A 24,340-nucleotide genomic window follows, 5' to 3' on the forward strand; every position below is an offset into this window, starting at 1 on the left:
TTGTACAAGCTAAAGCTGATTTGGTTTCATTCAAAAGGAAGACGATACATTTACTAATATAAATGGCTAAAATATAATCCCATGTTATGTGAAATATTTGTTTTTCGACATAGAATTTTATATAGTGTCGTTTGGTTAGTTATGCTGAGAGAGAAAAAGTAGAGATGATGTAAAGATCATCTCCAACCATTTACACCAAACTCAAAACTCATTTTCGAGTATATATCACATCAAAAAGTAATTTTACTCTAATTATTTATACTAAACTCAAATTTTACACCATTTTTGAGTATGTTTCACAATTTTTGGCAGGGACCCATATATGATGTTATTCCATAGGAAAAATGCAAAAAATGAGTTTGAGTTTGCAATATGATTGGAGAAGTTTTCTATATCAAAGTGAGATTTGATATATGATTGAAGATGACCTTAATTTGAGTTTGGTGTAGCTGGTTGAAGTAAAATTACTTTTTAGTGTGACATATACATGAAATTAAGTTTGAATTTGTTGTAAATAGATGAAGATGACTCTAATGGGACAACCTAAAAATAAAAACATGTCACTTTTAATAAGACACGGAAAGTAAGACAAATGTAAATTGAAAGATGATTCTTAGAATTTTATAAGGTCAAAATTAAAACTATTTCCTATAAATAAAGAAAATACTTACTTTGTACGTATTAGGTCATCTACAATAAGGCTGCAAATTACGGCTTTCAGTGTGTAGCAATTTATGGCCTTATTGCATCTTTTTGTCTAGGGCGGCGACGTTGAATTAGGCGTATCCACGATTGAAAGTCGGACTGGATAGCTTATTTTGTGGCCCTATTGAAGCATATTCGGTGGCCGCATCACATTTTTTCTTTCGTTTTTAATACTACTCTCTTCGTTCGCCATTAGGAGTCCTATTTAAGTTCGGCACGAGTTTTAAAAAATATAATGGAAAGTGGGTAGAAAAAGATAGTGGAATGTGAGACCTATTTTTATATGCTATTAATTTTATAATAAAGTGTAAGTGAAATGAGTTAGTGGAATGTGAGGTCTACTGACGAACTAAAATGGCAAACCAGGACTACTAATGACGGATTGGGGAAGTATAATTTTTAGTACTTAATTTAATACTTCATCCGCCCCCTGTAGTAAAGACGTTTCTTTCAGTATGGTATTTAAGAAAAATTGTTTTAAGTGAGATAAGTAAAGAGAGAATACAGTAGAATAAAATGGCAACGAGATGAAAATAAAACAAGGCAAAAGATAATATATAAACAATACACAATAATACAAGTGTAAATATAGACATTTCATAATGCATAAATAGGAGACACATTAATTGCTTTCTTTTGAGAATATTAGAACACAATAATTGGAGGTTTAAATGGCATTAAATATCAAAAGCCTTTTAATTTAATAACCTGAAAAAAAAGTCGTAGGGAAGAAACTTTCTTAGGGCAGCCACTTACGCTCCACCAGACACTCCCCACACATCGCTCGCCCCAACCATCTTTGGGTGTATCAGGTGGTTGCAGGCGAATCTTGTGCGCCTGAAGCGCACTTTTGACAATGTTGGATTGATTTATTATGACCTTAAATATAATGTGAAATTAATATGAATCCCACATCGGTTCTACATGGATGTGTGGAATATTAGTGAGAGTCACCCTTATACCTCTGACCATTACTTTTGATTAAGTATGGGCTCCCTGCCTTGTATGCTTATCAATTTGGTGTTGCCTTGTATGCTTATCAATTTGGTGTTGTAAACGTTGATTGGGACAGCCTACACTACGAGGCTATCTGAAGGTGTGGCCAAAGAGGTGCCACTGAAGATGTGTTCCCAAAAGGGGCAGCAAATGGATGATATCGTCACGATTCTAACTATCCTCGTGTGATGGGCCATCTTGATGTGGGAACAAAATAAAGTCATGGCGATGGTAATCATCCGAAGCATTATGAAAAATAGAAGGGCTTATAACGGATTTGGAAAGGATTTCTACAGATGAGACACATTAGAAACTTGTCAAATTACAGACGAAGCGTTGCATAAACTAAACACCAGATTACAGACGACGAAGCGTTAAATGAGATAGGCTGCAATATATTACAAAATGGAACAGCCTTTGTGACCCTTCTTTTTCTTCTTTTGTTTAGGTGGCTGCAATACTATTTTAATGGCTGCATCAAACACACCCTTCACATTCTGCATTCAAACCACATGCTATAATGAGAAAAATAAAAAAAGGTTTCACCACACCACAATCACAAATTGAAACCACCTGTTGTGTTTTCGAGCTGCACTCAATGTACGCAGGAGCTCCAATTAGCTTCTTGAGTTCTTCCCCCTACATGGAAGACAATGAGAGGCATGAAACGGGAGGAATGATCGTATGCTGGTAATATCTTTGTTACCTGAGCTGTAGTTATCGGAACTGCTCCAGGATGATCGATGAAGAACTGTTTATCATCTCTAAGATCTGTACTACCATTGAAAAAACGATATTTTGATCATTTCAAACAAACACATTCCTTCTGTACGCTTAATCATAATTCAATAAATCTAAGAATCACCAAAACAATTTATAGGAGGAAAAATACAGATTGAGTAATAAGAATGAATAATAAGAATGTGTTCATTGCATGCTCTACTGATACACTCTTTTCAACATCCAAGTCCGTGCTCTCATTTCAATCGTGAGGAAGTAATTGACAAAAACCAAGCATGTGTGTTGTTCTACTATTACAAATATAATCTGTTGGAAACCACTGGCATTAGTACATTTTGTACAAATATACTCTGTTGCTACCTTAAAGAATAAGCATCAAAACATACAAACCAAGTGTGACACTTAAATTTAATCACTTATAATATGATTATTTGTATTCCAAAACAAATGGAAGTTTGACTCTCTATCTCATAAATCATTCAAATGTTTATACCTTCATAAAGCTATTGTCAATTTGTCATACGAAACTATATCTGTCAGCCCTTAAACCACATACTACAAAAATATTGGTATTCTAAAATTAAATATTGCGTAAAGCTAGTAGTATTAGTAAATCTATTACAAGGATAGAGCAAAATATAACAAGTTAATCATATAAGCTGTGATGCTACATTTTACATTCAAATGTTGAGATATGCAAAAGGGATAAGAAAAATGAGCAAAATCATGGGATCTTTAAAGTTGAGTATCTTTTTATATTTTTGTCAACTGTGAGTGCAATATTTCTTTTTGTTATACAATAATATACACATCTTAACTTAACTAAGAAATAATAAAGGAAACATAAACATATAGTGGCACAGTTATCACTTAAGATCCTAAATAATTAAAAACTTTAGATACTAATTGATGGTATATGAAAGTGATACCTACAAGGACATGTTTGTAACTGGCAGGACTAATTGATAGAGTAATAACAAGAAATAAATCACTATCTCACCAAGCTTCGTTCCAACAAGAATAATTGGAACACCTGGCGCGTAATGCCTCAACTCAGGAATCCACTAACAAAACGAAAAGGAAAGAGAGAAGAACATGGCATCAGACTACTTGGTACACAAAACGAACGTAATTACAGCTAGAATAGTCTCCACAATTCTGACCTTCTTTGCAATATTTTCGTAGCTAGCCTTGCTAATGAGAGAAAAGGCTAGGAGGAAAACATCAGCTCCACGATAACTCAAGGGTCTTAATCTATTATAATCTTCCTGGCCTGAACATAATGTAAGACGAAGCTAAAAAAAACGCTAAAATCTAGGAAAATGTACAGACTGATTAGATATACATATTTGAAAGGAATTACCTGCAGTATCCCAGAGTCCCAGGTTTACAGTATTACCATCGACAACTACATTAGCACTGAAGTTATCAAAAACAGTCGGAACATAATCCTGCATTGCAAGGCGGAATAAGGATGAGGGTTCGAAGGTCTACGTTGGATGTAGTAATTCTCTAATCAGCATTACAACGCCCATTAAGCATTAGCAAAACGGAACGTGCTACATAACTCAAAATTAGTAAAGCAACACCGCAGCAGACTTTAATCGGTGACCCTTGTCCAATCCAACCTAATTCAACTTTTTAATCAAACACACATACAACTCTCAATGTAACATAACTTTTAATTTAATCGGTGATTACATTCTCTCTCGGCCCTCGGGTCAGCTGAAACCTCAAGTCATAACCTTTTTATTTCTTTTTCCCCCATATTTGTGTGTCTATTGGAATGAACCTTCACTTTCCAATTAGAAAAAGACTCTGAAGCAAGCCTCATTCAATTCATCTAAAAAACAATCCATATAAACTAGTACATGAGTAACAAAATGCATTCAATTCTTTGATTGGACATGGATACATAATCTACCTACTGCATAATAAATTCCACAATACAAATGGTTAAATTCCTCGTTTAGTTAAAGGCAAGAATACAAATAATCATCAAAAGAGCACTACTAAGAAACAATTACAAACTGCAAATGGGAATGTAAAGAGAAATCAAGAATTAGGATTAGCAAACAAAGAAATTGGTGATTAATTTAAAGAAGAGAAGATAAAAATGGAACTAACCGTAGGAAATGTGTTGCTGGTGTAAGAAATCAACATGCAAGTTTTTCCAACAGCACCATCACCCACAGTCACACACTTGATGAATCTGGTTGCACTCATTTCTAACTAATTTTTTTTCCAGGGGATGGTCAATTCTTCCTTGTTTGCTACTTCAAGTTCAAAAAAGACAAATCTTTACTCAAAATGATGCAAACCCATCAAAAATTGAAAAGGAATCTGAGAGCAAAGAGTAAAACAGAAGCAAAAGAATTCACCTTGAAGGAAGCAGGTAGACAGAAATGCAATGCCTGGCAAAGAAAAGAAAGGACTTTATGACAGCTTTTTCAATCTCACATAAATCATTTTCATAGATTGGGATTGGGGTGGTGGGGTTTGAGGTGGAGCACCTCTCCCCTTCAAATTCCTTTTTTTTCTTTTTCGGCGACGTTTCAATGGTTGCTTGCTAAATTTACTTTGAATGCACATCACTTTGTTAGTAATTTCATTTTTTACAAACACATTTTTTCTCTTAGTAGTAATAAATTTTCATTTTAATTCTTATTTTAATTTATTTTAATTTTAAATACAGTATTTTTCAATTATTTTACTTTCCTTTTTAATTTATTATTTTTATTTATTGATAAATTAATTTCGTTGAAAGTTTTAAATAAATTTTAAAAAAAAGTGAAATTAGGTGGATAACATAACGTTCAATGGTCATGGGTTACATTGAAGAGCAACCGAAGATTGCAAATGTCTTTGTTCTTATTATTATTTCAACGAAACGTAACTTAGTTGGTAAGACACTTTTAATCCGACCAATAAATTAGTCGTCTGAATGGCCACAATCAAGAGAAATGGAGAACCGGTAATTTATTTTCTTAGAAAAAAGATACTATTGCCTTGCTTGTGAATTGTGATATAATAAGGCCAAGTTAATATAAAGTGGCTCTTATCTTAATTTTAGAATTATGATTAAAAAAAAACTGTAATTTAGAGTTTCAATCACTGGAATCTTAAATTCAATAAATTGCAAATAGAAGTTGGGTGGAAATCATAGTTGGTACTTGGTAGAGGGTTGCCTAAACAAAAATAATTAAGTAGAGGACAAAAGTTTAGTACGAAATATATTAATCGTCATTGAAGAAGTGAGCACATGGGATGAAGCTTAAATCCAAATAGCCATGTGCATTGGGTTACCAAACCTCTTACCCACTTCTATCTTTCCAATTTATGGTAATCCAATTTGTATTTTTTAGGAGTTTAATGAGATTCCAATGGCTGCCCCTTTTTAGACAGCCTAAGCTTATGGACCACATGGTAGATTACTCAGCCATATTGCATAAACTTTTAGATAATTTCAAAATCTTAGCTCAAATCATATGTACCACACACATTCGCTTGTACTATAATGAATTGTCATTGGGTTTCATCGGTTAATAGTTTAATACTCTTTTCACCAAAAAAATGTGATCTTGTTATTTTTATCCATCATATATATGCTATTTTCTTTTTTAGGACATAACATCTTATTCCCTTCGTCCCATAAAAATAAGAACACTTTTCTTTTTCGTCCATTCCATCAAACATATTGTTCCAAAAATAAGGAAAAAAAATACTAATAATCTAACTAAACAAAAGGTATATTGGGTCACTGTTATTTGGAGGTGTATTCCCGCAAACCTCTTGGGCCACCTAGCGCGTTCTGAACTTCATGGCGTTGTAACCTAATTCGGCACTGGTTGTGCGCCGTCTTCTTCGGCCTGCTTGTCTTCTTCACTCTGTTCGGCCGATTGTTGAACTCTCATTAAAGAACACTCTTGCATAGCTAGGAGATTAAATTCCCTTACCCATCAACATCTTTCCCTCCTCAAAGTAAATTTCTCACCCTCTCCGGTCATCATCATGTACAACATCATAGAATGCCTCATGCAAGCTCAATATAGGAACTTAAAATGTTCAACATAGCTCTTGAACGTAGAAAGCCCAAAGCACAACTAGGAATTTAGAACATGTGCCCAACAATCAAAGTATGCAAGAACAATAAAAATAAGTTTTGCTATCGTCAATTAAACTTATACCAAGATACCAACTAAACAATACTATTGTTTCGAGAGTTTATTCAATGATATCAACTTATAATTAAATTTTTATTCGAGGATATATACATAATAAACTTGATACTATTGACCTTTAAAACTTAACGTATTATTCAAGTAACTCACGAGTCGTATCATAGATTTAAATATATAAACATACTTTTGAAGACATGTGTCTATTATCTGAAAACCATGTTAATATAAGAGACGAAATAGTGCGTATGATAAATGATGAGTATCATAAGAATCCTTGAAAAATATAGCATGCAACGTTTACTCATCTCCAATATCTAAAGACTCAAGTGACTGATATGAAGGCCAAATGGCATCATACCATATTGTTTTATACTGTGAAAGAAAGAAAGCTAGCAGAATATATATGTAGCATATTTATCAATTCAACCATGGCTGGAATCAGACTTGAGAGTAGTAGACAGTGCCAACCAGCTTCCTACCTCAGAGCAGCTCGTTGCCGTCTCTGTATAACCACCACCACTCTCCAACGCCGGCCTATTTGCAGAAACCTTGTACTGTAGAGGAATAAAAGATAACATTTCAAGATCAAGAATTTCTTGCATAGCTCAAAATTAACATGACTGCTTACCGGTGGCACGGCATGACTCAGATTGACTTTTACTGCACGTTTTTCAGCCAAGGGTTTGACTATGGATGGTGATGGTGGTGGTGGTGGTGGTGGTGGTGGCTGATAGAGGTAGGGAAGCTGAGGTGGCATGGTGGAGGAGGAAACTGAAGGAGGAGTGGGAACCTCAACTTGGACCTTCACAGAACTGCTGCTGTTGTTGTTGTTTGGCCACAGGAAAGTGCCCTGTGGCTTGCAGATTCTGAAACCACTCTTCAGCCTTTCTATCTTTGCTGCTTTTTCCTCTAACTGTAATTTTTTTCCCTCACCACCTGCACTTAAATCATCCTGTACTTGCTCTTCTTGGCTCTCCAGTGCTGTTTTCTCTCCCATTCCCATTATCATTAATGAAGACCCTGTTTTTGCTGTTTCTGTCACATTTGGAGCTAGCTTCTCAAATTTTCCCTGTGTCAAGATTTCCATACATAACAAATGGCATAATTAACTTAAGAATATGAGGAACATGTCTATCTCTAAGTCTAAGAAGAAGTAATTTCTTTTGATCTGTAGCTATAAATTGTTTTGCAACTGACATTAACTCACTGTCTTAAATTTTAGATGATGTCTCAAGGCATTAATTTGCCCTTATTTAATACATACCTCAATGTCTTTCACAAAATCAGAGATGGTCATCAATTGTTCCTTGTACTTTTCCTAAAAAACCAAAACACCAGAGAATGTTTAATTCAAGGTATAGAACTTGATGATCAACTAACTGAAGCTGAACAGTATACATTAACTATACCTCTGAAAGGTGCACGCTGCTAAAATCACGTTTTAAGGATTCAAAAGAAGCAGTAAGCTGATCCAGCTTTTTACTTATGTCATACTTGTTTGATTCTTCAGTGAATGCTTGACCTTGTTGCTTTTTCTTGTAATGAATTTCACCAATCTCCCTACAATCATGTTAATTGAAGTTAGTGATTTAAAACAAAATCGCATTACTCTTTTTACTATAGTATAGGATAAGTATATCGACACCTTCTCAACTTTCCAACTTCCTCCTCCAACTGCATCTTTGTTGCCATCAGTTCCAAACTTCTGTTCAAGAAAGCAAATATTATTAAAAGTAATACTAAGATTATGTGCACCATTAAACAATAATGTAACATTTTCCACCTTTTAATTTTTGAAACATCACCCCTAAGCAGCTTCAACTCTCTAGCACATATAGGGTCCTGAGTTGGGGAATCGCCAAGTTTCCAACCAGGTGGTGGCACCCAATAAGGGTCAGTCACTCCAGCATCCTTCCTGATTTTAACAAGATTAGCGCATTCCAACCAATACTCCATTGCTCCGTCAGGATTATGCCGCCTCCTGAACCTCTCCTGCCCTCCTGGAGCAAGCTTTCCAGCCATATGCTTTAAGAGATGGTCAAGTAGTCCTGTATCGCCTATCCTCTTTCTTGCTTCTGCTCTCAGTTGAGGCCTCAAGATCGGTTTCTCAGCTGTTGCTCCCTTTGATTTCATCACCTCCAAAAGGTTTTGCTCAGCAAGCTTGTACCTTCAAATTTTCTTGCTTTGATCAATAAAACTAGCAAAATTAATGATGTAGAAACAGCCAGACAATGTAAATAGAATATGCCTCCTAATTCACGTATACCTTTGAGTAGACCAACGATCTTTTGGATCTCTGTGAACGAGTGATCCCCTTGATTTCTTACTACCCTTGATTTTCTTGATCTGATTCTTCTTCTGCGTCTGATTTGGCTTTTGCTTTCTGATCTCAAGCCTTGGTTTCTTCGTTTTCCTAATACTCAAATTCCTAAAGGAGTACCTCTTTCTATTCATGTTCTCATTAATCTCCTCAACCTTGATCTTCTCCTCCTCCTCCTCCTCCTCTTCTTCCTCATCCTCCTCCTCTTCCTCTTCCTCATCTTCTTCCTCCTCTTCTTCTTCTTCTTCCTCTTCCTCATCTTCTTCTACATCCTCTGCATTTTCCTGATCATCACAATTTTCCATATCTTCCCCTTCCTCTCCACAGTCAGCATCTTCATGTTTCTGGACTTCATCATCACCAGTAGCTAATAATCCCATCTGAGATTCCTCAACTCCATTGACAAAACTCGAAGATGAGTTCTGAGCAATATAAACATCATTATTATCATCCATCTCCTTATGCCTACCCAAATACTTAACTTGCCTTCTTATCCCCCATGTCACCATCCCACTCCCCTTGAGAGCCTCAGACAGACAGCTACTTCCTTTCCTTTGTGCAATCACCCAGAAATCAATCCAACACTTCTGCTCCATGAAGATCTCAGCCGGAACTATCCGAACAAGCACTCTCGCTGCCAGCGCCGACCCCATCACAAACTTCTCATCCAAAGAAGGGTGAGACTCCCTCAAGCTGTAGTTGAAGAATGCTTTTAGCGACTCCATGCTTGGATACCTCACTGCCACATTCAACTCCGTCTTCTCGCAGACCTTAAGTTCCAAAACATTGCTCATTAACATTAAATAACATATAACAATAAATATATGGAGTACTAATTAGTTGCTTTTTGGGTAATATAGAAAAATCATATTTCTTGCCATAGCAACTCGGATGGAGCGGAGGTGAGCTGGGGTTCTTGGAGGTAACTGAGCGTGATCAATCTCGTAAAGATAACCCTCTTTCATATAGTTTTCTATCGGGGATTTATCTCCACCACCACCAATCAAGAACTGGCTATCTGCATATATAAAGATTTATGTTTGTTAATCATCAACTATTATTTTAGCTTCGAAGGTAAAGAAATGGTAAAATAGAAACACGTATAATACAGTACTGTTACCTACCTTGAAGCAGAAGAGTACATCGCGGCTCTGCCGCAGCAACGCTGCCTTGCACCACATCTTTTTGGTCCATTTCCTGCATCGTAATTAATGTTCAGTCCTTCTGTAATTTTGGCATAGCATCAACAGAAAATGTTTCCACTAAAGTTATTAACCTCACACATGTTATAGCAGCACTCAAGATTTCAATTAAAAAACTGGGTTTGTTACAAACAGGGATTTAAATTCATTTTGCAACTTTCAAATCCACGTGTAATTGATAAGAAAAGGGTTGCACTCATGTAATTGATGAAAGAAAAAGATTTGGCATTTTTTTTATTTTGGGTATCTTAGTAATAGTGACAATATACACACCATGCAGAGAGCACACACGCTTATTCAAAGCAAAAGCCTTGAGCTAGAAAGATTACTATTTTTGGTAGCGCGTGAGATATTATGTGGGACAGAAATAACAGACAGAAAGCACTAGAGAGAGAGAGAGAGAGAGAGAGGGAACCATGCAGGGCTGATGGGCTTTCTTTGAGCGTTTCCTGTAGTAGGTCTCTATCACCATCGTCTGCCAACATTCAGCACATAAACATCGTTGATCAAGAAACTAAAATCGGATGAAATTATAACGTATTCTTAATTTGTTGGTGCAGAAGAATAATCAAGAGAGTGCTACTACAAATTAAAACTGGGTTTGGCGATTTAGGTTTTTTGGAAAATGAGGAAACATGAAGATTGGGACAAAATTTCCATTAGTAGTAGCTCATTAATGGTGCGGCTACAGATCAGAAAGGTGCAAATACTGTTATAGAAATCGCAGCAAACAATACGGGGAAAATTAATTATATTCCCTCTGAAAATTGAACGTACAACACTCCATGCAGCACGTATACACACAGCAACAGAGAGAAATAAAAAACAATAAAGCTGCGAAGTCTGGAAAATCTGAAACAGAAGATATGTTTTTTCTACTCACAATATTGAATCAACTAACATGTTTTTCAAACGACGACTGGGCAGTTTATTTTTTATTCTCAAGAAGGTGATTTTTCGATGAAGATGAACAATAAGAAAACTTAAAAGTTGAAAAGGAAAACGAAATCGGCCAAAATTAAAGAAAAGTGCAGCAATGTTTATCACAAAAGACCGATTGACGCTGATATCAATCGGCCGTTTTTGAACGCGGAGAAGAGATTTTTAGGATCAAACTGTAAATGCTGAAAACCCTAGCTTCTCTACGCAAACACGTAGATGCAAATGCCTAAACTCATTTCTTCAGAAGAAATAGATTTTGTTCTTCAAGTGAAAAGCACAACACATCGATACAAAATTTTCAGAGCAGAAAAACATATACCTGCTGTGTGAAAAGTAGCGGAAAATTTAATGAACAAGTGCAAATTCAAGCATTTGCGATGTGAGAGAGAGAAGCGAAAAAATATGAAAACGGAAGGAGATCCAAGTGGTGAAGCTGTGAAGAAATTAGGGATTCGAAAATGTGTTTGAGAATACGAATGGAAATGGTTGAGCTCGGAATCTGCTAAATGGCACTCATCACTGCCGCACCAAGAGAGAGAAAAGTTGGTCCCAGCACCATCTGAAATGACCTATATGCCCCTACTGTGTCTACTTCTGTTCCAACCAAATTCACACCTTATAAAACCGTAATGCAGTTTCCAAATAATTAAAAGATTTATTGTATTTATTATACTAATTAGCTAACTAATTAAAAGCTCTTATAAATCATTATAGTTATAAGCTCAAAATTACAATTTTAACCCATGTGATACGTATAGGCATATAAAATAGTGTTTGTTTTGTATTTACAAATAAATTTAAATGAACGATAAATAAAGGTTTGGGGGTTAATATGCTATATTTATTTTATGTGTATAATCTTTATTTCTAATATTTGAATTATATAATCATAGGAGGCTTGTTGCTCGTATTTCAAGTGGATTGTAGCATGAGGAGACAAAACCAAACGACGTAGTTTAAAGATTGGGCTTAATATCACAATTTTTCTCATCTTTACATTTTTGGGCTTAGGAACACTCTTCACGTATGCATATGAAGTATTTTCCTTTGTAAAAATTTTAACTTTTGGTCTAGGATGTTATGATCTTTCTAATCTATTAGGATGTTGGATATAATATGAATTTTCTGATTTATGCATCTAATTATTGTGTTTATAACAATTCATGTATTGCTAAAAAAAATCTTGTCAGAATTATCACCAAATTTATATAGTCTTCCACAGCACTGCTCGAGTTTGATCGCTCTTAAACATTGATCCAACGAATTATATACATGGATATTGTATGTTTTACTCTCTATTTTGTGTGACTCACAATAACTTAATCCTTCAATTGTGACCACTACTAAGTACTAACAGAGATCAAATCTTGAATTTATTTTTAAATTTTATTTTTTTATTATTTTCATATAAATTGCAAGCAATTAATTAAAATATGAAAATAATTTAATTAACTAAAGATAAACTTCATAAAATTTTTGAATTCGATAAAATTCATTAAATTTTTAAATTTAATACTAATTTAATTTATATGCTAATTTATAAGCAGTATGAAATTTGAAAGAAAATTAAAAGGAAAAATAGAATAACAATGTTGGGCAAATTGAATTCAAAACATGGTTCAGAATTGTGTGAAAAAACTTTTTCCACTTCGATACATGTTATTTTATTACTATACATTAATTATGATTATATAAAGATTTTTAGAGTCGTATAATTTCAATCAATTTTAAAAGTTTCACAAAATTGATCTTTAATTTTCCTAAGAAAAATTAACTTCAATTTTAAAAAAAAAATTCAATGCATTTTAAAATTTTAAAATCAGAATTACGAATTCTAAATAAAATAAATAAATATGCTTAAAATTTACTTAGCCACACACATGCATAGCACTTTCATTCTCATTAGCCAAAAGACACTAGTCTCCACCAACGAGCCCCACAGTGTGGCTTGACCCTCCGCCTTGCATGCCTGCCTGGTGGGCACATCCTTCGACATGGGTGGGACGGGATGCTCGCATTCGGGCGTTGCTCATGGCTCTTAACTAGTCACAAGAGGGGGCAACGGTGGCATCGCCTACAATTGGACTCAAGTGAACTATTATTTGAACTCTATGGTTGTAGATCAGAAGCACATATGTAACTAAAATACAATGATAAATTAATAAAAATATAGTATAATAAATTTTTTGAATTCGAGATTTAATCGAATTTCATATCCCAATCTATATTTTATAAAATCCAATATGAAAGCTCAGGAAACCTCCTTCTCAGGATTAAGTAAATCCAAAAAAAAATTCAGTAATTAAAGTGAACTACATAAACGGTACCTGATCTTTCATTTTCACACGTAAATGGTACCTGATCTTTATTTTATATCGTTTTTCATACAGTAACAAAAATAACCCTAGGTACCAAATATGTGATTTTTTTTTATAGAGGATATTTTTGGAAATTTCAATTAAATAATATACTAAATATGTGATTATTTTTTCTTCATTTTTTATTTCTCTTTTTCTATTTTGGTTTCTTCTTCTTTCTTTTTTCTTCATCTTCTTTCTTTTTAGTATTTTATCTTCCTTTCTTTTTTCTTTTTTCTCCTTAGTTTATGTTTCTTCTTCCTTCTTTTTTCTTTTTTCTTCTTTCTTTTTAGTGTTTTATACATACATCTAATTTCATTCATAATATAAATAAAAAACAAAATACCTAATTAAATTAATTATTTAAAGTAATTAAATCAATTGAATATTTTTTAGTAAATTATTTTATACTCATTTTAAGGTTAAAACACCTAACTAAAAATATTCAACTTTTTATTTCATTATAAATACAATTCACAATGTTAAATTAAGACTATATTAATTAGTTACTAATTTAATGTAAAATAACAACAACAACAACAATAATAATAATAATAATAATAATAATAATAATAATTAAATAATATTATGTGATTCATAATTTATATAATTATACTATAATTATGAATTATTTATTAATTACTATCAGTTTTTAGTATTATAACAATAATATTATTATAATAATTAAATTTAATTATAACTATATTATATTTAAGTATATTTGAATGGTATTAAAAATGAATTAATTATTAATTTATAACATCATAATAATAGATTAATATTGATTAATAATAATAGTATAAAGAATGTGAGAATGAGAGAAAATATTATAATATCACTTTTGGTACTAATTTTTTGTATGCCTAAAATACCCTTTATGATATAAATGGAAAAATATATTTGTTTAAAAGGCATTTTGGAAAGAAAATTGCATCAGATATCAAAAATGTGATTTATAGGTACCAAAAACGATATAAAATAAAGATCAGGTACCATTTACGTGCGAAAGTGAAAGATCAGGTACCATTTATGCACCATTTATGCAGTTCACTCTTAAAATAAATCCCATTTATGCAGTTCACTCTTAAAATAAATCCAAATCTGTGTATTCATATGTCAAATAATTCGACATGGTCTGAAGTCTGAACCCATACGGTCCACCAGTACATGAAAAAAATACTCCATATTTCATTTTGTTATTTTTAAGTATCCATGATTTAAAGATATTTTACAAGTAAATGGACTTCAAATTCAATTATTTCACAAAACTCACCTTCCATTATAAAATTACTATACAAAAATGAAACTTAATATTAACATAACTAAACCCTTCTAATTCATATTAGAATATTAAATTACCATATTACTAAGTTTTAGGTAAGATGATTAAGGTCAAACCTCATACAATACAGAATTATGGCAAGCAAAATCAGAGGCATAAATTGATGAAAAGTAAAAGAAACAGGAGAAAATTCATTTAGTTCATCCATGAAAAATCAAATTACAAGGGAATTAATTAGTACTCCTACTCCACTAGAGATCAATACAGAGAAGAAGGTAATTTAGGTTGAGCAAGTTATCTAAAGCTGAAGCTCCCAATCCTAAAAACACATGGGATCTCCACTCCAATAACTCATCCAAACCACAAACAAATACACAAAGCAACTCCAGCTTTGCTTAATTAATTCACCGGAGTCGAAGAAGGCGCCGCAGAACATCGGTGGCGCCGGCATCCACGCCCGCCGCCTGACAGCTAAGCTTTGGCCTCATCGTGAAGGTCGGCAGAGGCAGACTGCTCGGCGGCGGAGAGAACACCGCCGATCCCGAAAATACGTCGCCGATCTCGCACTTTCTCGCATCACTCTCCACAATCGAGATCAACGGCACCACTTTCGCAGCACCTTTCGATTTTTTACCTTCCTTTTTTGGGGATTTTGACTTCCTGCTAGCGGGCGAGCACGAGAGGCGGCGGGCGGAGGCCGGAAGGGGGAGAAGCGGCGGCTGTGAGGATTGGGACGGCCGGAAAGCGTCGGAGGGAATTGGATTTTGATGGAATTTTTTGAAATTGGGGGATTTGTATGGAGATATTGATTGATCCATCGATCCGTGCATCATTACTGCCTCCATTCAATTATGATCTCGATTAAATTGGAAGCCTATTTTGCTACAATAATTCTATGTATCTAAGATTGAATATACAAGATAAATAAAGCAAAAAATGATTAATATAATGAAACTATTGAAGAAAATTAAAATATGTACCAAAACTAGCTATGAAAAGCTGAAGAAATTTGTGTCTCTGCAAACCGACTTTGGTGAAACTGAAGCAGAGGGCCATTATATAGAAATCAGAGCGCTACAACGGCTACTTTATTTTATTTTTTTAATTCCACGTGCCATTATTTATTAAATACTCTGTCCATCATTAGGAGTCCCATTTATAAGCGCACTGGCTTTATGAAATGTTGAGAAAAGTGGGTGAAAAAAAGTTAGTGGAATAAGGTCCCACTTGTATATATTAGATTTAAATGAAATGTGAGTGAAATGGGTTAGTGGAAGGTGGGACCTTATTACCATTTATGGTAGAAGTGGATCGAGACTTTTATTCGCTGACGGACTATAAAAAACGGGACTCTTATTTGTGGAGGGAGGGAGTAATGTTTTTAATCCCGACAACGGCAGACGACGAGTTGGATGAATTTCCGATAACTATTTAATTATTAGGAATATTATAATAAGGAAAATAGGGCGGCAGCCGCAGAAAGGAATGCAGCCGTTGGATTATGGCAATACGAGATGTACGCGTTGTCAAGAGGGTGACCGTTGATTTTCATCCTCGACGTGTGATGAGATCCTGGCCATACACGCCACTCATGTTCCTACACGTGGAGGGATATGGGCTTTGGCACCACAAAGCACAAAACGGTAGGAGGCAATACATTAATCAATTTTAATAGACTATAAAAATTGATTGGGCAGATTTCGAATATATTTTCAACTTTGGTTTAATAAATAAATCAAGATAACAAGAGGGATAACTTCGATATTTGCTGGAAGATGTGTTTATGGAATAGTACGCCAAATTTGGATTTAGCGCGTCAATAATATTTTGTGGCTGTTTGATGATTATCCGAAATCGTCTGTTTTTTTTTTTCACCAATATACTTTCTTTTTCTATTCATTATTTTGGCTATAGATAATGGTACATGATATTCATAACAATATAAATAACAAAAGACTTTATTAAAGTTAAAATAAAGTACAATCCTACAAATATTTTTTTTGAAATAATTCGGGATTGAAATACATTGTGTGTCATAATTTTTTCAGTGAAGTCGTCTTAAAGGTTATCATAGATATTTTAGTACTCTCTTCGTCTAGCATTAGGAGTCCCGGTTGACCATTTTCATCCGTCCGACATTAGGAGTCTCGTTTTGTAATTTCCATAAAAAATGAATAAAAATATTAGTAGTATAAAATAAAACACTAAAAAGCACAAGTAAAAACACATCCAAAGAATCAAGCAAATAAGTCCCACATTCTATTATCATACACTCCAATTATTATACACTCAAACATTTCTTAAAACCCACACCCAACTCAACCGGGACTCCTAATGCCAGACGAAGGGAATAGCATAGAAGCTCATCAATATATGATCTCTTGGAAATCTTGGAGAGCACCTTCAGTTGGGGGATCGATGATGGTCGGTCTAGAGGTACGAAGCGCACTGCTCGTCATGTCACAGTGTGACATTGACATCTTCAACTATCATATTATGCATTATAATACACATATATACATAATGTCAAAGATTATATATCGAAGATTATACATCGAAATTATGAACTTGACGGGCACTATCATCCAACATGATTGGACAACTCCGAACGCACGCTCAACATCGCCACTCCTGCTTTTGGGAGAACAACGCCATCTTCGGAGTTGTTGGAGACGAGACCGTTTTCACAAACACATACAATATGGTTTTCAATTTGAAAAATAACCATAGAACCTTGGCAGCACTGCGTGAGTCGAAGTGGCAGCGAGCAACGCTCGCGCCGCAACCTAGCCTCGTCCGTATCCCTCCACTTCCCATTGCGGATGCCCTAAGGCCTTCAATATATCTATTTCCCTTTAGTTTTCTTTAATTATACCATAAATATCAATGGAAAACAGATAAATTCAATGAAAATTTATATGATAAAAATAATAAGAAAATATAATTAATATATATGTTTATATATATGGCAGGGCCGGGTTGGGTTGAAACTACATCTTGAATATAACTAATACCGAATGTTATTCATTATATAAAAAATTTGATGGGGTTATATTTTATTGATTCTGTCCTGTGTTTTGTTCACACGAATATTAGAATACACGTGGTACTGTAATTGAGCAATATGAAAGTATATTATTAAGATGGTGTTTACTTTAAATAATAGAATAAATTGATAAAATATAAGATTCACTGTAAGAAAATTAAGATCATCAAAACAAGTTTAATTATTTAATCTATTAAAGTAAATATTAAAAAATGTTAAAGAGTAAATAATCGATTAACTTAAATTATGCTCCACATTCCTCGAATCATGCACTATATCCAAGAAAAATATGTAAAAAGTTAATGGTGCATGCATGCAACAACAAAGAAATTTAGAGATTTGAAAGCTCCATAAATATGAATTTTGACAATGATTTGAAAAGTTAGCATTGAGTGGTGGGATAAATGAGTTACGACTACCGAAAGTTGATCTTGCCCTCTTCACTACGTTATGTGATACGAATTGCGATGCCACATTTTAAATTGATCTTCATTTCAACATCATTTTAAACTTTAAGGATCGTTACTTTTAATAAAATTACCTTTTAAAGAAGATTGCTTCTTTCTCTATCACAAATATGATGATGAACTTGAGTATTCTTTTTTTCTTTTTTATCTTTGGATTTGGGATAAAATACTTTGTTCCATATTTATAATTATAAATATCTATCTCAATTGAGCGTGCGGTGAAGTGTGTGTTTGTAGTGTGTGTGTGTGAAGGTGCAGTTTGTATGTAGTGTGTTTTTGTATGTAGTATACGAAGGTGCCTAATTTTATAAGTTATTATTTAGAATTCTAGTTATGTATTTTTTATACGGAATTCAAATTGTGAAATTAAGGTTGCGTTTGGAACACGGAATTGGAATTGAATTGGAATTGGAATTCTATGGAATTGAATTGGATGGAATTGAATTCTAATTCAATTCCAAATCTATTGTTTGGTATTATTACAGAATTGATGTAAAATTGTATTATAATTTCAAATCCATTGTTTGATAACTTAAAAAATTAACATAGATTTGGAATTGATTTAATTATTTTTAAAATAACATTCACTTTGAACTATGTACTATATTATTTTTTATTATCTTTTGATAATTACTTTCACATTCACTTTGAACAATATACTATATTATATATGCGTTAACTAAGTAAATCTAAACTTTTTTTCTTATATTCCAAAGATAAAAAATACTATAGAATTAGTACGTAATATAATAATAATAATAATAATAATAATAATAATAATAATAATAATAATAATAATAATAATAATAATAATAATAATAAAAGTAATGATGATTAATTATGTGAGTTAAGATACTTTATGTATAAAAGGTATGTACTAAGGTTTCAACAATACATTAAAAGCTACTATTCTTTAGTTTCTTCATAAACTAAGTCTACTAGACTATACATAACATATTCAAATTCTAACAAAGGTCAAATTGAAAGACAACTTACTTATCAAGTTGGGCTTAGTCTAATAAGCACCACAAAACATAACTTTTAGATTAATAAACACCACAAAACATTGTACCACAAAACAAATTCTATTACATAGTATTTAGTTTCATAAGCACGACACTACAAGTTACGCCTATTTTGATAATGAAGAAACATAGCTTCGGCTAGACTATCCCTAAAATTTATATAGCTTCATTAAATATTAATTGATGCATAGTTAATAATTGAGATGGTGCTGCTTGGATACATGCTTCTGTGCCTTGGCTTGAACTGCCACCTGGTGTAGTTGCTCCTGATGCAGCAGCATCTGGCTGTGATCCAGTCATACTCACAGATTTCTGGCCTCCCGGCCCAGAGATTCTCGGTGACTTCTGCTGTTGTGGAGGATGCTGCATCTGTGATTGGGCTTGTGTTTGCTGCTGTACCATTTGAGACAAATGCTGTGGGTTAATGCCCGCTGAATTTTGAAGCAACTGCGAAGAAGCTAAATGTTGCTGGATGAGGTGTTGTTGTCGCTGTTATTGAATATGATATGACGAAGTGTTTGGGGAGGATATTGCTGGCTTCAACATTGTTGTTCAGACATAGCATTCTGCATCATACCTTGTTGTCCATTCTGAGCTAGCCCAGCAATTTGACCGTTCATAAACGATGTCCCAGCAATTTCTTAGCAATCCTAACATAATATTCTACCCATACAAGAAAATTAGAGCAACATAAAAGAGATCAATCAAAACTCAACTTGTAATTTGCTATTTTAACAGATTGACTGACATCATCAATAAGGACAAGCCTGTGGATAAGATAATGAAAAGTAGTAGGGCTGGTGGTAACACTTATTTAGAGGACATGCCATTTATTACCAGGCAATCGTTTATAGAATCGGGAAAGCTGATTAAATTTTCAGTTGGACATTAATGTTTTATTTCATGACTCATACATCTAACCATGTAAAACTAGTCTAATAATGTGCTTTGAAAGAACATTTGTGGAGAAGAAATTAAGAAAATCTGGTGAATTAGGACAAAGGTATACTAAAGGTGTATTTTGAGAGAGAAAGTGGAAACAGAAACCTGCAAGAGAAGTAACTCACTGGAACATGCTTAATCGTTGAGAAATTTTTATGACTCATTTAACCATATATTTGTATAATGTACCAAATTATGCTCAGTTATGAGACCGAAAAAGTTAAATCTTTGAATTTTTGTAGGGAGCCAGATATGTTTATGTATCCATTCAGTCAAACGGACAAAATTAAATAAATCTTGAGCATTTCTTTACAGAAAAGTAGCAAAATATTTCCACTTAAATACTTGAAAACATCCATTATGGAGTTGAGTTCATAATAAAACGCAGATTACACAACAGAACCAAATAAAACCTGTGTAAATGCAGAAGCCTTCCCCTTTCACAACTTGAATTTACAAGTTCAATATTCACACCTATTCCTTTTATTCTTCTCCCAAATCAACCAAATTTTTGGAAAATAAAAAAGGAATCGGCATATTTAAAAATTAAATCCTAATCACATTCAGAAGATTAGGAAAATCAAACTAGGTGATTAGTATGTTCTGTGCCCTAAAATTTGCTTGGGCATAACCGCTGCTGTAGGCAGCCCTAAAATGAATGTGATTTGTGTGTTTTGTGCCTTAAAATTTAATTAATTTGGGGATAACGCACTGCATAAGGATTGTCGATTCCTTTTTGATTTTCCTAATTTTCTAAATGTGATTAGGATTAACCCTAGTCATTTAGAAGATTAGGAAATCAAACAAATTTTGTGGCGGATTTAAAAAGAGCACAAAGAAATTAACCCTAGCTAACAACTACAATTGAGATCCGAAAAAATTAACCCTAGATAGATACCCAAAAGCCAAAAACGTTGGCTAAGATAAACACAAAACGTACCATCGATATCTGAATTTTTTTTAGGCTGATTAATTTTTTACAAATTCGCAAATTCAAATGCAAAAACGAGAAAATACACACCATAACATAAGAAGATAGTTGTAAATCTAAATTTTTTATGGGAATAATTACCTTGATGAATCCTGTGAACAGCGATGGAGGCAGATCTGCAGAGAGAAGGGAAGAGTCGTGAGAGAGGAGAAGAGGCGGAGAGCGTTGGGAAAAAAAAATTTATGACCCGGATTTTTATTTTGACCCGAATAAGATCCGCGTTTTTTTTAAAATTTGACCCGGAAATTGTAATTTTGGAATTAGAATTCTTCTGTTGGGCTGTAGAATTGAAATTATGGAATTGAAAATTTTGGAATTAAAATTTAATTCTAATTCTTTGCATTTTTGTGTTACCAAATAATGGAATTGGAATTGGAGCCACCAATTCCAATTCCACAGCTCCAATTCCATGTTCCCAAACACAGCCTAAAAGAAATCGTAATTCAATCCAAATCCAAATACAAATATTTTGTGATACAAAACATTTATGAAAGTGAAGCCTCCAATTTCAATTTATGAAAGTGAAGCCTCCAATTTCAATTTCGTCGGCTCAATTCCATGATACTGATGAAGCCTTTATGCATAGATCTTTACATATTACTAGACCATGTTCACGTGGAACTCTTTCCACATTTTATATAATCTATCTATATCGTTTATAGCTTTTAAGATATGCTACGAGTGCATTCATAATAGACTTGGCAATCAAGAAAAGAGAATCACGATTGTTTGTATTTTAAAGATTATTTTAGATTATCAGTTTATCATTTTTATTCAAAATAATATGTGTGGTTGTCTGGTTGTTTATTGAGCAAACATGCTTGATATTCAATTTAGTATTTCTTGTCGATTTTGTGGACTTTTATATATGGGATATTGGATAATAAAGAAACGGAAACTAAAAAACTAGCCGATTTTACATATTTTAATATAAATAAAGATAAAATGTACATAAATTATATACGTGTATAATATCCTTAATTTTTAGATTAATTGAATTTAATTAAAAATTAATTTCGTTATTTGTTATATTATTATATAGCAATAAGAAAGGAATGATATAGAAATTTTATCTCAGATTGTAATATGATCAAATACTATTTAATTTAAAATTTTAATTTTTTTAACTTGTTGCAACATGATTAGTATGTGATTTATTTTAAATAAATTAATATTTATAAATTGATTTTCAATGTAAAATCTTTAAAAAAGTTTGATTATATATGCACAATTATATACATTTATTACTGCCCTTTTAATATTTTAAAATCGATCTAAATACTGAATTATGCAAATACACGTATAACATTGTATTACACGTGGTCTAGATAAATTATGAGATTGAATTATATACTGCTATAGATATGTACTGTAAGAAGAAAAAAAAAGGGCCTTAGAGTAGCTAGAGTGATCTTGTTTTATAATCTAGGTTGCATATGTTTTGATTATAAATTTAGTTGGAAGTTCAAATTCTCTAGTAGATGTCCGTACCCAAACTCAGAAGTCTGAAACCGACCAATTTTTAATTAAGCTAATTACCGCTCATTGATTTCTTAAATGTTACTACTACATATTTTAAATAAATTTTAATTCGAAGTGCATACTCAAACAATAATAAGGCAAGTGGAATAAAAATAAAAGTAGAAGGCGGATGATATCAATAATTGTTAATAACAAATGATTAGTTAGTGGGAATTATCAACAAGATTTAAGATAATCACTCAGCTTGCATTAGCTGTAATACTTCAATGATCTTCTTAGGAAACCGCATTGGTCAGAATTAGGCGATACTATTGAATTTTGGTCGGTGCATGTTACATCACACCAAATAATTAATCACAAACCCAATAATTAATTCTCCAATCAAACCAAATCATACATTAAGAAATTAGAACATATATTTTGCTTCTTGTCAACTCTTCATAATTAATGTGTGTCTCCTGTTTGGTCAGTAGCAGACATGATGTATATTATTGGATTTTTGCTTAACTAGTCTAATAGTATTATTAATTTTATACTACAATCTTACGCTATCACAGATGAGTTGTCACACATCAATAAACATTAATAAAAAAAGAAAATTAATCTAATGAGTAATGACCAAATAATACATATTGATTTGGCATTACATTACTCATAGTTTAGTCGTCTTGTTATATGATGGATTTTACATGTTGCATTGCTTCAATGAAAATGATGTTCATTTGGCATTACAAGTATTTTTCGACTTTTAAAATATTTTTGCTGCAATTAAATTATTTTATTTATGGGTAAAATTTTATTCAAGCTTTTTATTAATAAAGAGTAGAATAAATTTAAAGAATGTATCCCGGCGAACTCGAACACAATACCTTTAGCCTCGGCTATTATCCACACTACCACTATGAACACATCCATTCCAACTTAATCCCCCGCCCGGAGGCCGGAATCATGCCTTTTGGAGAAATTAAAAAAATGGAAAAGGTAAAAGTTGGGTTCCATTATTTCCACAAAAGTTATGTATATGATGGGAAATGAGTATACCTTTTCATAGGAAATTTATATTGATTGTAGTAATTTACCGAATCTGACTTATGAATATCCCATCAATAAGGTTGCTAATATAACTAGTAATCACACCCTACATACATTATAAAATCCATGAATATTGAAATTCAATGGTTTTAATTTAACGACGGAGAAAGGCCCACTTCAATAGCGAATAGGCCCATTTCCATGAGGCTTAATATAGAGTCCAACTAATTTTGGTCGTTTACTTAAACGTAGGAAACTCTGGGTTATATCGATATACATCTATGCGACGTTGTCAGCAACAAGAGGACCCGAACACGAATATTATCCCACTTTGACTTGGTACGAATTTAAAGAAATATAATAAAAATGAATTGAAAAAGTTAGTGGATTGTGGGTCCTATTTTTATATATTAGTTTTATAATAAAATGTGAGTAGGAATGAATTGGTGAAAGATGAGGTCCACTGCCAAAAATAGTGAAAAAGTGAAATGGAAAAACTTTGGAAGACGGACGGAAATGGAAAAATGACACAAACTTTCAAGGACAGAGGTAGTAATACATATACATTTACTATCTCCAGGAGATGATCCCTACCTTTGGGAGTAGCTTTAAATTATTGGGTCAGCTAT

The 24,340-nt window shown here is 33.1% G+C and overlaps 3 protein-coding genes across 6 annotated transcripts; all 3 read right to left on the reverse strand.

Annotated features, from left to right (window-relative positions):
* Positions 1-1,948: 1,948 nt before the first annotated feature.
* LOC125203590 (rac-like GTP-binding protein ARAC5) lies at positions 1,949-4,986 on the reverse strand. Of its 4 annotated transcripts, none has more exons than XM_089060054.1 (8): positions 4,824-4,986; positions 4,570-4,718; positions 3,806-3,893; positions 3,606-3,715; positions 3,443-3,506; positions 2,408-2,472; positions 2,275-2,340; positions 1,949-2,216 (listed from the first exon to the last, which is right to left on the reverse strand). In XM_089060054.1, the coding sequence occupies exons 2-8, from the start codon at positions 4,666-4,668 to the stop codon at positions 2,205-2,207; spliced, it is 504 nt and encodes a 167-aa protein (XP_088916180.1). In that variant the 5' UTR covers positions 4,669-4,718; positions 4,824-4,986; the 3' UTR covers positions 1,949-2,204. The 4 variants fall into 4 exon arrangements, with proteins under 4 accessions (XP_088916180.1, XP_047957928.1, XP_047957927.1 ...); XM_048101971.2 differs by having other exon boundaries at positions 1,949-2,198; positions 4,570-4,715; positions 4,824-4,985; XM_048101970.2 differs by having other exon boundaries at positions 1,949-2,198; positions 4,824-4,985.
* A 1,933-nt stretch (positions 4,987-6,919) lies between these two features.
* On the reverse strand, positions 6,920-9,713 carry LOC125205250 (protein DYAD-like). Its single transcript, XM_089060199.1, has 7 exons — positions 8,890-9,713; positions 8,407-8,790; positions 8,269-8,328; positions 8,033-8,183; positions 7,888-7,941; positions 7,252-7,692; positions 6,920-7,177 (listed from the first exon to the last, which is right to left on the reverse strand). The coding sequence occupies exons 1-7, from the start codon at positions 9,666-9,668 to the stop codon at positions 7,046-7,048; spliced, it is 2,001 nt and encodes a 666-aa protein (XP_088916325.1). The 5' UTR covers positions 9,669-9,713; the 3' UTR covers positions 6,920-7,045.
* A 5,184-nt stretch (positions 9,714-14,897) lies between these two features.
* LOC125204141 (uncharacterized) lies at positions 14,898-15,764 on the reverse strand. The gene has a single exon (XM_089060607.1). The coding sequence runs from the start codon at positions 15,569-15,571 to the stop codon at positions 15,131-15,133; it is 441 nt and encodes a 146-aa protein (XP_088916733.1). The 5' UTR covers positions 15,572-15,764; the 3' UTR covers positions 14,898-15,130.
* Positions 15,765-24,340: the final 8,576 nt, after the last annotated feature.

The sequence above is a fragment of the Salvia hispanica genome, chromosome 6 (genome assembly GCF_029641045.1).
Source record: "Salvia hispanica isolate PSC_SH4W2 chromosome 6, Shi_PSC_v1, whole genome shotgun sequence".
Classification (NCBI taxonomy): Eukaryota; Viridiplantae; Streptophyta; class Magnoliopsida; order Lamiales; family Lamiaceae; genus Salvia; species Salvia hispanica.